We start from the raw sequence: 14,745 nt of genomic DNA, 5'->3' as shown, positions 1-14,745 counted from the left end.
GTAGAAACCCATGAGGGCTTATCTCAAAACCTCACTTCAAGAGATTAAACAAAGTTAAAATAAAATACAGTAAAAAGTAACAAAGTAAGAATATTTACTAAAAAAAATTTACCCAAATGAAAATTACATACAAACATTGAAAACATAAAAATAGAGCAAAACAGGACATACAGTATGTAGACAATATAACAAAATCAGGACAATTCACTATTCACTACAAATCTTTCTGACATCAACGCATTTCTGAGTCTCAATTTGTATCTTGAAAAAGACAAAAAATCATCAAGTAAATAAATATGCGTGTTCCATAATTTGACTCCACGGTATCTTATTGAGTACTGTCCTCGAGATGTACAACACATTGGTAGGTATAGGTTATTGGTTTGTCTAGTTGAGTAATAGTTTACTTGAGAATTAAAAATGAAAAATGCTTTAAAGCTTTCTGGCAAGTTTGCACTCATGTATTTAACTTTAAAAATAAAGCTACTTATTTGAAGAATATTAATATCAAAGATTGTCAATATGTTACACTTAAGAAAAAGAGGGGAGGTTGCATCACAGGACTTGGAAAAAGTTGCCATTCTGACAAAACGTTTCTGGAGTAATAGAATTTTATGAAGATATGTTTGGAAAGTGCTGGCCCATACAATATTGCAGTAAGTAATATACGGATACGGATATATTAGGCTGTAATATAATGTTGAGATACAAGAAGAGTGTAAAAAACCACACATTTTTCTAATAATCCCCAGAGATTTTGTAACCTTACTACAGACAAAGCTGATGTGATCTTTCCATGTAAGTTTCTCATCAATTATTGATGTTACTTTAGTCATTTCGTCATCATTTATATACAATTTCACCATTTCAGAGTTATATTTCATTTTTCCAGCAAATATCATGAAGTTAGATATTTTCACATTTAATGCCAACTTATTTGTTTTAAACCATTTTGAATATGCAAGAAGGCCATTATTTACTTCATTCATGAGTTCTGACAAGTTTTTATTGGAGACAAGTAAATTAGTATCATCTGCAAATAATAATGGGCATATTGTGTTTGATACTGCTGCAAGATCGTTAATGTATATGAGAAACAGTAACGGTCCTAAAATGGACTCTTGTGGGACCCCACACTGCATCATAGTTCTCTCAGACTCTACACCATTTATGTTGACATACTGCTGTCTGTTATATTCATAATTACTGAGCCACTTCAGGACATTTCCAGTAAATCCATATCTATATAGTTTAGCTAGTAAAATTTCATGATTTACAGCACCGAATGCTTTAGAGAGATCCAGAAAAATACCACATGAAAACTTTTTCTTTTCTAATGCAGAATGAATCTTGTCCACTAATTGTAAGAGCTTGCTTCTCTTATATCTTCATGACATCTATATTCTTAAACTATCTTCATCCCTTATTCACATGTGCTTCTCTCAGTCTTTAAGCTAACCCCATCAGGTGAACTGTACACTCAGCACTTTGTTCCCAGTGCCATTTAACTTTAAAAGCTATTTAGTGACAGAGTCTGATACAACGTGTGTAGCATTAAGTAGTAAAGGCCAGATTTAGTCCTGATGACTGTGTAATGACTCCCTCTCTGCTGTGTTAGTCAGAGTTAATCAGTGATGTTTCTGAGTAAGACTTTCATTGACCCACATACGGAAAGATGCATTGTGGAACGCCAAGGTTAATACCACCCACCGCTCGGTCCAGAAGAAGCCAGATCAAGTGGAAGTTTTGACACTTTGCTGCACAGGAAATTGTGGAGTGTGGCTGTGATGGTTTGATCTGGAGGATGTGCATAGCGACCTACTTAAAGTACTGTTGAACAAACAAAACACCACAGACCTAAGGTCTTTGCTTTCCTTAGAATTTCATTTATTTTCTACTTTAAAGGTTGTCATGACTTGATCTGGTTTTGTGTTTTCAGAGTTTAGATTTTCTTGTTTGCATTTCTTCTTCTTCCCTGGTGTTGCTTGTTTCCCTTGTGTGTTTCTTTAAATTAATGTTTCCTCGTGTTGATTGTTTAGTATTCAGTTCACCTGTGTCATTAGTCTGACCTGTGTCTGATTGCCCCATGTCTGTTTAGTCTCTATGTTTCTTCTCCTCTGTGTCAGATCATTAGTTGTAGTTAGTTCTTGGATGTTGTTTGTCAAAGTCAGTCATGGTGGGTGGTAGTTTTCCTCGTGGCTACTAGTGTTCTTTACCCTTTGTTGTTTTTTAGTTGGACATTTTGGATTTGATATTTTTCACTTGGGTCCTCCTCTACGTTGTTTTTCCGCAAACTGTCACATAGGTATGCTCTATAAACTATTTAATGTCATGATAAACCAAATTTCTTATAAAAATTAACCCATGATATGTGTTAACTTTGAACTAAAGTCCAAGAAGCCTCTGTTTAGCCTCTGTGCTGCCCCAACACTCCTCCTAAGGAGAAAGACAGACCTCCACTGAGTTAGATTTAAAATAAATAGTTTGAAATAAATATTTGCCTTTGTAAGAGTTCGTCAATGTTGTAGTTGTCGAGTTTAATATGCAATAAAAAAGTTGGTTAATAATGCTCTGTCTAAAGTTACTGATTGCTCACATTTTTATGGCCTCTTGTTTGAGTTGTAGGCCTACATCAAGTCGCTCCACATCAAATCAAGAGATAGGAGCATCTCAGGGTGTAGCACCCAAAACAGGATTAGGGCTTCCAGCATCGCCGCGGGAACGTATTGTGAGCAGGGGAGGCTGAGAAAAAAAGAGGAGGGGGGTGGGGTCAAGTTTAGCCAGAATTAACGTTGTCTTTGCATAGCAACCCCTCCCCCCCCCCAACAACATATGTATGCCTAAGCACAATCTCCAAAACACTACTGCAGGCTGCACGGCGGTGCTGCAGCTGCTGTTGGTAGGATTACTCGGAACCAAGTCTGCTCCCTCCTCCTCCGATAAAGAGATATATCCTTGAGTTGGCGGATCGATCGCTTTTTGTCTTTTTTGCGTTCTTCAAAAAAGTCTGCAATGCGTTTTTGTGCCATTATGACTGGTGTCCAGACCATGGACTGTATTAGACACTTGACCTGACTGAGTCACTGACAGGTGCTGTCATGAGACAATTGTTGCTTGTTGTCATTGTGGCTTAGGCAACTTACTTCTTACAATCAAGTCATTAATGTTTCCAATGCATTTTAATGTATAGACGAATCAATACAATTAACTTGATTTATTTTTTGTTATCATTTTACATTTGTTAATTTTTTACCCCCCAAAAAATAATTCTTGGGCTCCACGCCAAGGGGGTGCTGCAGCACACTCAGCACCCATACTTCCCACAGGCCTTACTTCCGGTGCTACTGGTGCCTGATATGCCTATGTTCTGTTCAAGTTTTGCACAAAACAATGCTGTTCTCCACTCTGTTGTCTGTCAACTGTGGGAGCTAATCAGATATCCTGGGACTTTTGCTAACTGTAACATGCTGCCAGCTCAGCCTCTTGCACCAGCCAACAATACACCAGCAAACAATCCTTCAGCCAACGCCTCATCCCCCCCAGGTGCAAAACAGAGCGCTTCAGGCGCTCCTTTGTGCCCACTGCCATAAGACTGTATAACAGCAGCCGATGACAACAATAACAGTCCATCCTTGACACTAAACTTGAGCCCCATAAAACGCTACCCACATGACCTGCTTCATTATTATCATTGTATTATTGTATTATTATTATTACTTAGGTCAATATATATATACATATATACTGTACATTCTATATATTTTTTATTATATTATTATACTAGTCTATATTATATAACATTTCATTATATTACACTATATTGTTCATATTGCACTATATTATATTATACTACATTATATTATATAACTGCACTCTGCATTACTGTGGTACAACACTGCCTCTCTTCTCTATCATACCAAGTCACTTTAATTATCATACCAAGTCACTTTAATCATCACTTGTCACTTTATCTTGTCATTATCTTGTCATTCTCTTCAAATACTGTTTCAATTCTCAATTCCCCCCAGTTAACGTCACCATTCATTTTTGTACTGTATATACCCCCTGTTTTTATTTTTTATCTTTATTTTTATTTATCTTATCTATTCTGTCTAATGTGTATTTGAGCTTTCTTGTCTGTGCTGCTGTAACGCCCGAATTTCCCCTCTGGGGATCAATAAAGTACTATCCTATCCTATCCTATCCTATCCTATCCTATCCTATCCTATCCTAATACAAATGGCAGCCAAACAATATTCTCTTGACCTCAATTCAGCACCCCAACCAAGAGCACAGACCAAACCAGACAGCTTTCTACCTTTTTCCACCATGCGAGTCCATGTGAGTGCATGTTGAACAACTCTTTCTTTCCTATACATTAAGTTAATATCTCCAGGAGCTAAGCAAACCTTAACAGAATATGACAACCCGCACAGAAATTCAGACAAGGAAACGCATAGAGCTTATGGTCAATTTCTGATTAAAACACAATATACGGACTCGCGATCGTATTTTTCATTACTTCATCAACATTAAGTCAAAACAGGCACCAAACGAACAACAAATAATACTCAAGACAAAGCAACGTGTTGTTTGTACTTTTTTTCTCTTTATTCCCATGTGGGGAATAACTGATTTCATTCACAAAAAAGATGATCAAAAAGTGGTTTAAATAGTAGGTGAAAAGTAATGATAAGTTTAAAAGTGGGGTTATCATTATGTTACTGCACGCTTTAAATATTATATATTTTTTCAAAATGGGTCAGCCTTATTTCCACCAGGCGGCAATATGTAACAGTCTGAACATCATTGTTGTACCACATAACACCACAAGGTTGTGCCTCCTTTACGTTTTAGTTTTTGTAGTTGAGAAAGTTGTTACACTCAGACTGCAGGTTATGCCTATGTTCTATTGCTCGTGTATTATAGAGAACATCCCTTTAATCCACTTTGATGCCTGTCAGCTGTCTGAGCTAATGAGCCGTCCTGGGCTACCTGACGCTAGCTTTTCCACCTACACCGCCCAATTAAAAATATCTAACATGTACATTTTGGAATTTTTTATATCAAGATAAATGATATCACATTAAAATATGTAGACTCCTAGTCAATTTTCTATACTGATTAAAAAGAAATTAAGTCTGTAAAAGATCGTAATGTTTTTAAGAGCAGTCACGGCATTTAAGACAATTACACTGATAATAATACCAAACACCATCATCTTCTCTATGCTGTATAAAATCCAGAATTGAATGAATTTACACCTTTGCAAAAAAAGGTCAGATTAACAAATTCTGGTGCCCTGCCAAATCCACCCGCTCAGCAAACTGAACACCATCACTTCTGCACTTTAGACCACACCAGGTTCACAGCCAAGGTCAGGCTTCTGCTACATGTCCACTGTCCGCTGTGTTACGTGCAGTTTTTCATTAGCCGGCATGAATTGGAAAGCTTTTTTATTAACAGTATAAAGATCCATAAATGTACAATGAAGATGCAGTTATACATACAAAACATTTATTTTACAGAAAATAACACAGCAAATGATCTTTTTCAATTTAAGCTACACGTGAAGGTAAGCAGAACAAGAGATACTTCAATCAGTACCTTTAATAACACAAAAAGATTCTTCTTTTTTTTTTAACCTATTATGGGTTTGTATTCATTTATTTTTTAGAGAAAAGTGAAGGAGAGCACTGCTCTCTAGTCGCACAATCTGACTCATAAATAAACAAGTTAAAAAAATCAGAAGTCCAGAGGTGTTTAGTTTATTTTGTTGTGTGTGTATAAATTTACATGATAAATAAAAGACAAATGTAGAGTGTTACAGTCAGTTAAAATAAACTGACTCAAAGGTTGAGAAACTTTGTAAGTGTATACTACAGGTCTCTGCTTTTGGTAGATTTTAAGATTAATCAAAAAAAAGACATGCACAGCCGGACTCTATACTAAGAAGAGGTTACATTTATTAAATTCAGTGGCTCGTGTATCCCGTCAAATGTGCAGCATAAAGTCCATTCATTGAACTTTAATGTCACACTTGGGGTTAACTTGGGGTGAAGTATCCTGCCTGCTCGGCGTGCTCGACTGCCCGCTCATGTGCTCATCGGCAGAATGCTGGCATGATTTCAGTGACTGTGACCTGTTTCTGCTCTACAGCTCAAGATAGCACGCAGTTTAAAAGACTTCATGGGATGCATTCAGGTTGTAGAACTTGCTCAGAGTTTAAACCTTTAAATCTTTACGAGAGGTATACTATCTTTATGTAAACCGAGAAACATTAACAGAGGCCTGTCAGTATGATCACGTCATTGCTGATTTACAGAGATATCACCCTGCATTGCAAAATTCAGACTAGGCCATAATTGCTCTAGTTTAAGCTTATGTACATTCTTAAATATCTATACATTCAGCATCTATATATATCTCTTGCTGTCTCTTATTAGTAAAGGACGGTGGATGTTTTAAGTTCATTATTATTTATGTCTCTCTCCTCTCCCTTTCAATTGCTTGTGATTTTAATGGTTATCCCTCTATGTTAACTTTAAGATATCGTGGGCCCCTAATTAAGTACCACTCCTAATCACCCTGACAGAGGTTGTAGCTAAGTTGCTCTGACAAAAATGCCTATAAATAAGGCATGGACAAAAATACATGTGATTGAACTTTTTCTTCTCTGTGTCTGTCTTTGATACACAACCGAATTAAGCTCAGCAGTCGACGTGCCACAGATCAGGTTAATTCTGGAGTTATGGATGTGTGACATAACTTGTGATCTTTGCTTTATTGTTTGTTTCTTTGATGCCTTTGTTTGATACTGAGCAATTTAAATGCAGCACTTAAATGTTGTGACATTTTAAAATATTTGGCTATTTATGCTCCCTCCTGTGTTTTTAAGTTACAAGTTGGTTTGGTTGTCCGGGTTCTCCTTCATGGGGCCTGGTCAGGTTCAACCCAAAGAAACAACATGAAGCTGCCACACTGTGAGCCCACCACCTGCAGGGGGGTGGACAGCATTGTAGGCCGTGAGGCAGGTGAAAGCTATGGCATGCTGATCCCAGGCAGCTAAGAACGGTTCCTGGCATGTGGAACGTCAACTCTCTGGCTGGGAAGGAGCCAGAGCTTGTGCATGAGGTAGAGTGCTACAAACTAACTATAGCTGGGCTCACGTCCAGGCATAGCTCTAGTTCTGGAGGGGCCAGATTCTCTCCTCCTATGGAGTTGCCCAAGGTGCCAGGCGGGTGTGGGGATACCTAGGCAGGTTCTCCCTGGGGACTCCATAGTTCTCACACTCACATGATGGAAAAACCTGGAGGGGAGTGATTGAGATGAACGTCATGCCCAATCTGAACCCAAGTGGTGTTCTGTTATTGGACTTCTGCGCTAACCATGGATTAGCCATAACAAACACCATGTTTGAGCATAGGGTTGTTCACAGAGATCAATGATCAACTTTGTAGTCGTTTGTAGCGTGGCTGTACCGCAGAGCTCATTTGACAGAAACAGCAGAAGAAGTTTTCCCTTATTCTCAATAAAAATGTGCTCCAACTTGTATGCACTGGTATCGTAGAATGTTATTAAAAGTGGACAAAGCATGAATGACGTTACCCACTGGTTACTGCAGGCGGCTTTGGGAGCCTGTGGATGGCGGTCGCCATGCTGAACATGCTGTCTCAACCCAACATTCAGTTAACCTAATGACCTGGATTCCAGGAGACGGGTTATAAACCTCATGACAACCGTTGCATTGCACCCTGCCATCGTTTAAATCAGCCATGTTCCTTATGAATAACTCTTATTCTTAAAAAAATCCAAACAAGTTATAAAAAAATTCAACCCCCATACAGTGTTGATCAGACCAAAATTGTTTTTTTTCTATCAGGCTGTAAATATGTAAATACCTGCCTACCTGTGTGTGCTCGTTACACTCTCTTTGCATGGGCGGCATCTTCCATCTATGAGATAGCTGCACAAAGATTGCAGAGAAAGGTAGTTTGTTTCAATGATAACGATACATAGTGCTCCTCTCCTAGATTCTCTCCTCTGGACTTGTTCTGCTTTTGTGAGAGAGGACATTTCTCTGATTGGATACTCAAAAATCTACACTACTCTTGTTTTTTTTAATTTTCCAGATTGTGTACTGCAGCTTCAGATACAAATAATTATCTTTTACCAAATAGATATGTTATGTTAACAGTATACATACAACTCCACTGCATGTGATATACTGCATGGCTCGTTCAAGGAAGAACATCTGTAGTGCTGGACAGGTGATCTTAAGCTCAACGAGGGCATCTACTGGAGAATAGGGGCATAGCAGGAGAGAACAGTAGTACAGTGAAAATGCCTTTATTGCCTCAGTTTTGCTGTTTCTGCACTGCCCTGCACCTATGTGATGTGTGTATAACTACCTCCTTTTTCTTTATCATTATTATAAAGAAAACATCATCAAACGTCAAGTGCCTTATGCCTTATGACATCAATATTACAGAAACATGGAGATTAAAACGAGTCCGACCGGGACCGAGTGTGGGTTCCATGTCTGCAGCTCCGGGATGCCTGGAGCTAGTGCTAGCTCCGGGGCTAATGAGCTCCAGCTCCAACACATCCTCTACACCCATCGTGCTTTCGCCATCCCCACTGATTTAGTCCAGGTTAAACTTCACTGTTCGTCTCTTTGTTACAGTTTAGATAGATAGATAGATTTACTTTATTGATCCCAAAATGGGAAATTGTGGTGTTACAGCAGCAGGTTAACAGAGCAAATAAAACAATATAATAATAAATACAAAGTCAATAATCAAAAAAAATTATAAATATATACATCCAGGCTTAACTTAACATTACTTCTCATCTAAAATAAAAAAAATAAAAAAAGTCTTCACAGAGCTACCTATCAACCAGACCTCGTTTCTCAATTTGTGTGGTATTTGGTACATGTTATAAAGTCGTGTTTTTGCACAACAGACAGTGGGGCATAGCTCCGGTGGTGTTTATCCGTCTCTCTCCCGCATCCATGAGCGTCCATCTGTAGAGACTTGAGTGGTGAGAGCAGCCCCAGTATGCCTGGAGCCAAGCCCCGCACCTCACCACGGTCCTCCCCGAAGTCAAACAAAACTTCCTTGCACTGTTTTAAATCATACTATAAAGCTACAAACTTACAAACCAAGCAAGACTAAGCTCAAAATATGTCTATTACTTCTCTCTCCTTTAAAAAAAACAGAGAGAGTATGACAAATATTGATAACAGATTTCAGTTTTATCTGCTGTTTCTCCAAACGTTGATAGCCTTAAAGAGAATCGTATTTACACACATTAAATGTATCTATTAATGAATTATTAAAATCTCACACATGGGACCGGACAGCATTGACTGCTGTGCTGTTGTGCAGCATTTCTGAATATGCTGCACGTTTTTCTAAATTTTTGTTGGGTCAGCAGTTGCCAAGCGTATGACCACTACCGGCAAACGCAAAGTAAAAAAAAAAAGTTATATATATATATATATATATATATATGATCTTGATCAAGAGTAGCAGTAGATATGACCTAGAATGAAACCATCAATGTCAAACTTAACCTTAAGTACTATTTTCACTTAACAGATTCATTTCTGTTTCGAAAAACTTTTATACTTCTGAAATTGTAATAATTGATTTAAATATCCAATGACCAAGACCGCCTGAAACATTTAGCGATAGAACATTTAAAAAAATATTCAGGAGTGAAATTTTGGACTTTGACACTTTGACAGCATTTGGACATTTCAACTATTTAGTTATTATGAGGAGTGTTTGGTTATGAAGCAGACAGAATTCAATATTTATATTTCTTTGTGACCAAGAAAGCAGACAAGATTAATCATTTCATTGTTGACGATTTCTCAGCAGAGACTGTGATGTCGTTTTCCACAGCAAAGGTTCACAGTGAATGTTTGACTTATCAGACGTTATGTTTTCAGGACATTCACAGCATATCAGGAAGTTTCAATTTTAATCCTTCTCTAAACATGTAGAGTTTAAAGACTTCCTTTTCCATGCTGGTCAGAAACAATTGTTTGAAATCAACAAGAATTACTTAAATTTTAAAATAAACAGACAAACAAACATCGACAACTTAACAAGCTCTGTGTTCCTTTTATGGTCATGATCAAAGCTCTGGTACAACAAAATGAACCATGAGAGTAAATTATCTTTCCAAGCACCTTTCCAAAAACATGTAATAACCCAAAGTGAATCCAAATGTTACACATTTACAAGCAAACCCCTACAGACAACCAACTTTAAAAATACATGTATAGGCAACATCTTAGAACGAGACCTTCATCAAGCAAACATGCATTTCCCACTGGAAAACATTTGATGAATCAGACTATTAAACAGTTTGTAAGACATAGATTTATGAGAGATGAGGTTGATAAGCTAATACAGCACAAATGAGACAGATATGACTGTATTATCAAAAATGTTTTTCACAACCGAGTGACAAACTTCAATGTTTTTCTCTTGCTGGTTTTATTTATTTAGAACAAAGGCAGAGTACAAATAAAAAAAGAAATGGGTGTGCTTTTGTTCAGCTGTCAGAACACATCACCTTGACAGGTAAGGGTTAGGGCGTGTGTGAGTCTTAGCTCAGGGAGGGCAGGATTTTATTTAAATACAAGCATCTTCATATCACTACCTCAGTGTCGACTCAACACTGGTTTTAGGAGTTCAGGTGAGTTGAACATTTGAGTCTGTATTAAATAATTTATTAGTATTAATATGTAGCTAGACACTCAAAGGATTTGTATATGGTATTCACTGATTTCAGTTCATATCTGAAGATTTTTGAGTTATTTCTAACGACCAAATATCTAGTTAGTCACAGGTAGAAAAACATGTAGAAAGCTATATTTAGCATTCTGGTTTTTATGATGGAGTTGTAAGATTTGTTTTCTTACTCACTGTTTGTCTCTGGATTCCCTCAGAAAAAATGTTTTTCTTCCTATCCTTCACTTTGATCTGCACTAGCAGCCTGGCAAGTGGTAAGAATTCAACACATCCTTTAATATTAGTTGGGCTTTGTCTTGCATAAATTGAAAGTCAAGTTCATTCAACAAACAATAATATTGTCTTTTCGTTAACATAATAACCATTTCTCTTTACCTCTCCAGCTTCTACGATAGGCTTCTCCTACTCTGCTTCTGTTGGTAATGGTGGCGGCATTTCGTATGCCACAGAGGGGAATGGGAGGATAACGGCCATCAGAGTCTGGGAGAGACCCAACTCATTTGTCACCAGGTTAGGATAACAGTTTGTGTTACATGTATCTGCAGTATAAATCTTACAAAGAGGGCATTCTGGTCTGAAATATTTAGAAGCAATGCTTACTCTTTTCTTTCCACATATTTGTGCTATAAGGGTTTTTCTATGGTTGTTAAATGATCTGATATTCATTTCAGTTACTGTTGTGAAATTAATTTTGAATTTAACAATTTTTTCATATTTAAAGAGGATGTGCCACTTTGCTTAAGATGACCGTACGTGCATCCTTAAACATAATAACATCAAACGACACAAAAGCAGAAATGTTTTGTCATTGTAAGAAAAGGTCTACATCAGATACTGACTCGTAAAAATGTGCAGCAAAAAAACATTCAGCCATGTAACAATTACAGTTTAGGGATTCAAGCCTTTTCCTTCTTCTGTGTTTGGCACAGCAGCTCAGCTTTTTTGTTTCTGCAGTTAACAGTTAAAGGCAGAATGTGCAACATTTACAAATGAATATAGCAGAAATCAAGAATATCCTCTGTAAATATCTGTCTGAGTCATGACGGTCTACAATGAGTGTGACGCACAAGCCCTTCTGTCAGTGATGTTGTCTGAGTAGAATTTATATCGTGTTTACATGTTTACATGCTGTTTACTGTAAGTGAGGGACTAGAGAAAAAAGAACATACTGTACTTACTGCTTATTTAAATGTCAAGGAAGTGTTTTTACATCATGGTAATTCCATGTAAATGTACATGCAATCTGAAGCTACGAGCAAACTAAAGAGAGCAACAATTAGCTGCTAACACAACACTGTAACTCGAGATTTGAGACAAGGACAATTTTGTCCTCTGCTTGCGCTTAGCGATTCAGCTAACCATTAAAACAGAGTCGTTTTTATGCTGTCTCTTACTGCTTCTGATCAGTGCTTTCTCTGCACATGATGACTGATGCTGACGTTTTCTGTCTTGTTTTTATTGGCCTGAAGTCTCCAGCTGTGCTATGACTACATTTGGTCTGAAAGGATTGGAAAAGCGGGAGGAAATTTACAAGAGATGCAACTTTATGATGATGAGACCATTATTCAGGTGAGAGATTTGATTGATATTTAAGCTCTATAGTTTAATTTTGTCTGATTTTTCTACTATTACATTTATTTTTGTGTGCGTAAATTTTGAAAGTCAATGACATGTATTACTCTAACCATTGGAAATATGTAGTTTAATATTCATTAACATTTAGACATTATTTATTATCATCGTTTTTTTTTTTTATATAAACAGGTTTTTTTTGTAAAGGTTCTGAAATTATTAGCAGCTGTCACATTTTTTTTTAAATGAGTGGAATGGATAATCTGTTTTGTACTGTTCCTCCATCGTTATGTACAAAGTACATCATTTATTTACATTTTGAGGACAAAGCACATGTAACACCTGAGTTAATCTGCTTACACTGCTTTGTTCCAGGTCTCTGGCAAACACAGCAACTTCATCTTTCAGCTGGTTTTTGTGACTTCCAGAGGCCGTTTCTTTTCTGCAGGCTCTCCAACAGGGGTATTCAAACTTTTTTTTTCTCTCTTATTTTGGTTACTATGATTAATGTTAATGCTAATAACCAAACATGACATTTTTCTACTGTGTTTTAGTTCTCCTTTCACTTCTACCCGACTGACAGTAAGGCAGGGCTTCGTCTGCTGAGCGGCCGCTACACTAGTTCTGGGATAACTTCACTGGGAGCCCACTGGGGAGAGGTCATCACGAATCAGTACAGAGGAAGTAGAAGACGCTAGAACCTAATGCATGATTTTAACTGTGCTTTGTGAGCATGAACTGTAACTATAAAGCTATATGTTGTATTATGTAAGCAGTATGATAACTGGGACATGTATTAACAAATGGGAATAGTGTTGCCTACTTCTTCATTAAGACGGAAAAAGGGTCAATCGTTGGTTTATACTGTACATAAAACACAAGGCATTGTGATTTTTTGAGGTGCAGTTTAACACGAAGGATGTACAAATCATGTTTTTATAGCGATTCTTGTGCTTTAAGTTAAAAAACAATAATTTAAGATTTTTGCGCACCTGCAGCCATGAGGGGAGGAAAGAGTGATTTACTGCACTTGATTAAAAACAGAAGAATGTAAAAATAAATATTTTCCTTATGTGTTATTTTATGTACATTATTTTTCGCTGAGCCATACCTTTTGTTGTACATAACAAAAGGTATAATATTGAATTTTGTTTCTGTTGTGACCATAGGATTCAATAAAATTGAAACAGAAGTAACTGCTTTATATGTTCAATAAAAAAGGGAAAATATGTGCCAAATAGAACATTTTGATGGTCAACTTGTGGTTACTTGGTGCAGATTTATTTTGACAAATGGCCTTCTTGTTCCAGTATGACACAACAACAAAAAAATCAACCAACAAGCCTAAACATTTTTGTCATTGTAAGAATATTTAAGTTCTGACTAAAAATGAGCAACAAATACATTAAAATCTGTTGTATTTACGGTTATATTTGTATTTAATCTTTTCACCTCTTGGTGCTTTTTGTGGAACAGAAGCTCAGTTTACTTGCAGGCAACGGTTTGTTAAAGAACACAAGGGAAAAGAAAAGGATAAAAGGTGGGACCAGATTAAAAAGAAACATGGGGCATGAAAGGTAGAAATATTGAATTTAAATATCTGAAAGAATAACTCTTTATTCTTGGAACATTTCACTTATTATCTATTCTTTTAAAGCGAAGCACTGGTGAACAACGCTAATGTATTTGCAGCACATGATTGTACTCTAAAACAACTGGTGCTGAAGTAATCTCACCTGATTTATCTTGTTTATCCCCATGCAACAGCATGACACAGGTTGGAAGATCACATTCCACTGCTAAAACAAACAAAAGATGTATTTCTATTCTTGGGTTTTCATCTCTTTATCCAGTCTTGGCTTTGGACTATTTCCAAAACTGCAACGTGTACTCTGCGACCTACACAGGGCGGTCATAGTTTCATAATGGCAGTCCAGGCAGCAGGCCAGTGGTTGCCAATCACAGCGGTGTGGTTATCTCCAACACCAACCACAGGACTTTCAGCATTCTGTCACCGCCGCCGACAGGCAGGCCTTATGTCTCAGCTGCTGAGCTGGCAGGGGCTGGCAGCATTCAGCAATATAACAATATAGCAATATAGCGGCGAGACGGTTACTGCTGACAGGCCATCTTGTGTCGCGCCGGGGCCAGCGGCCGCAGCAGCCAAAACACAAGACCGGCCTGTCGGAAGCATCCGTCTTGTCGCTATATTTATATTTTTTCGCCATTATCAGCTTTCTCCATAGAGCCTGTTAGCATAGCTTCGAAGCAATATGGCGGACGTTAAGTTTCGATTCTGGGAGTGAGTTCCCACCCACTGATCTGTGATAGATCTGTAGCTTCAGTGGTTCAAAATATGAGGAACTAGAGTTGTAGTTTCACACCGCTAACGGCAACAGCT

At 37.5% G+C, this 14,745-nt stretch overlaps 1 protein-coding gene across 1 annotated transcript; it reads left to right on the top strand.

The window, feature by feature from the left end:
• The first annotated feature begins 10,598 nt into the window (after positions 1–10,598).
• LOC109984187 (zymogen granule membrane protein 16-like) lies at positions 10,599–13,587 on the top strand. Its single transcript, XM_065958120.1, has 6 exons — positions 10,599–10,716; positions 10,970–11,026; positions 11,156–11,282; positions 12,242–12,341; positions 12,720–12,806; positions 12,899–13,587. Exons 2-6 carry the CDS (start codon positions 10,975–10,977, stop codon positions 13,040–13,042), a joined length of 510 nt encoding a protein of 169 aa, XP_065814192.1. The 5' UTR covers positions 10,599–10,716; positions 10,970–10,974; the 3' UTR covers positions 13,043–13,587.
• The last annotated feature ends 1,158 nt before the right edge of the window (positions 13,588–14,745 follow it).

Source organism: Labrus bergylta, chromosome 8 (genome assembly GCF_963930695.1).
Source record: "Labrus bergylta chromosome 8, fLabBer1.1, whole genome shotgun sequence".
Classification (NCBI taxonomy): Eukaryota; Metazoa; Chordata; class Actinopteri; order Labriformes; family Labridae; genus Labrus; species Labrus bergylta.
The sequence above is the reverse complement of the archived record's forward strand: the minus strand, read 5'-3'. Positions and strand labels throughout refer to the sequence as shown.

Excerpts from the sequence above, each read along its gene's own strand:
- LOC109984187 (XM_065958120.1), top strand. The coding sequence starts at position 10,975 with ATGTTTTTCTTCCTATCCTTCACTTTGATCTGCACTAGCAGCCTGGCA. Across the intron at positions 11,027-11,155 it reads CACTAGCAGCCTGGCAAGTG|CTTCTACGATAGGCTTCTCC; the intron begins GTAAGAATTCAA and ends TTACCTCTCCAG. Across the intron at positions 12,342-12,719 it reads ATGATGAGACCATTATTCAG|GTCTCTGGCAAACACAGCAA; the intron begins GTGAGAGATTTG and ends GCTTTGTTCCAG.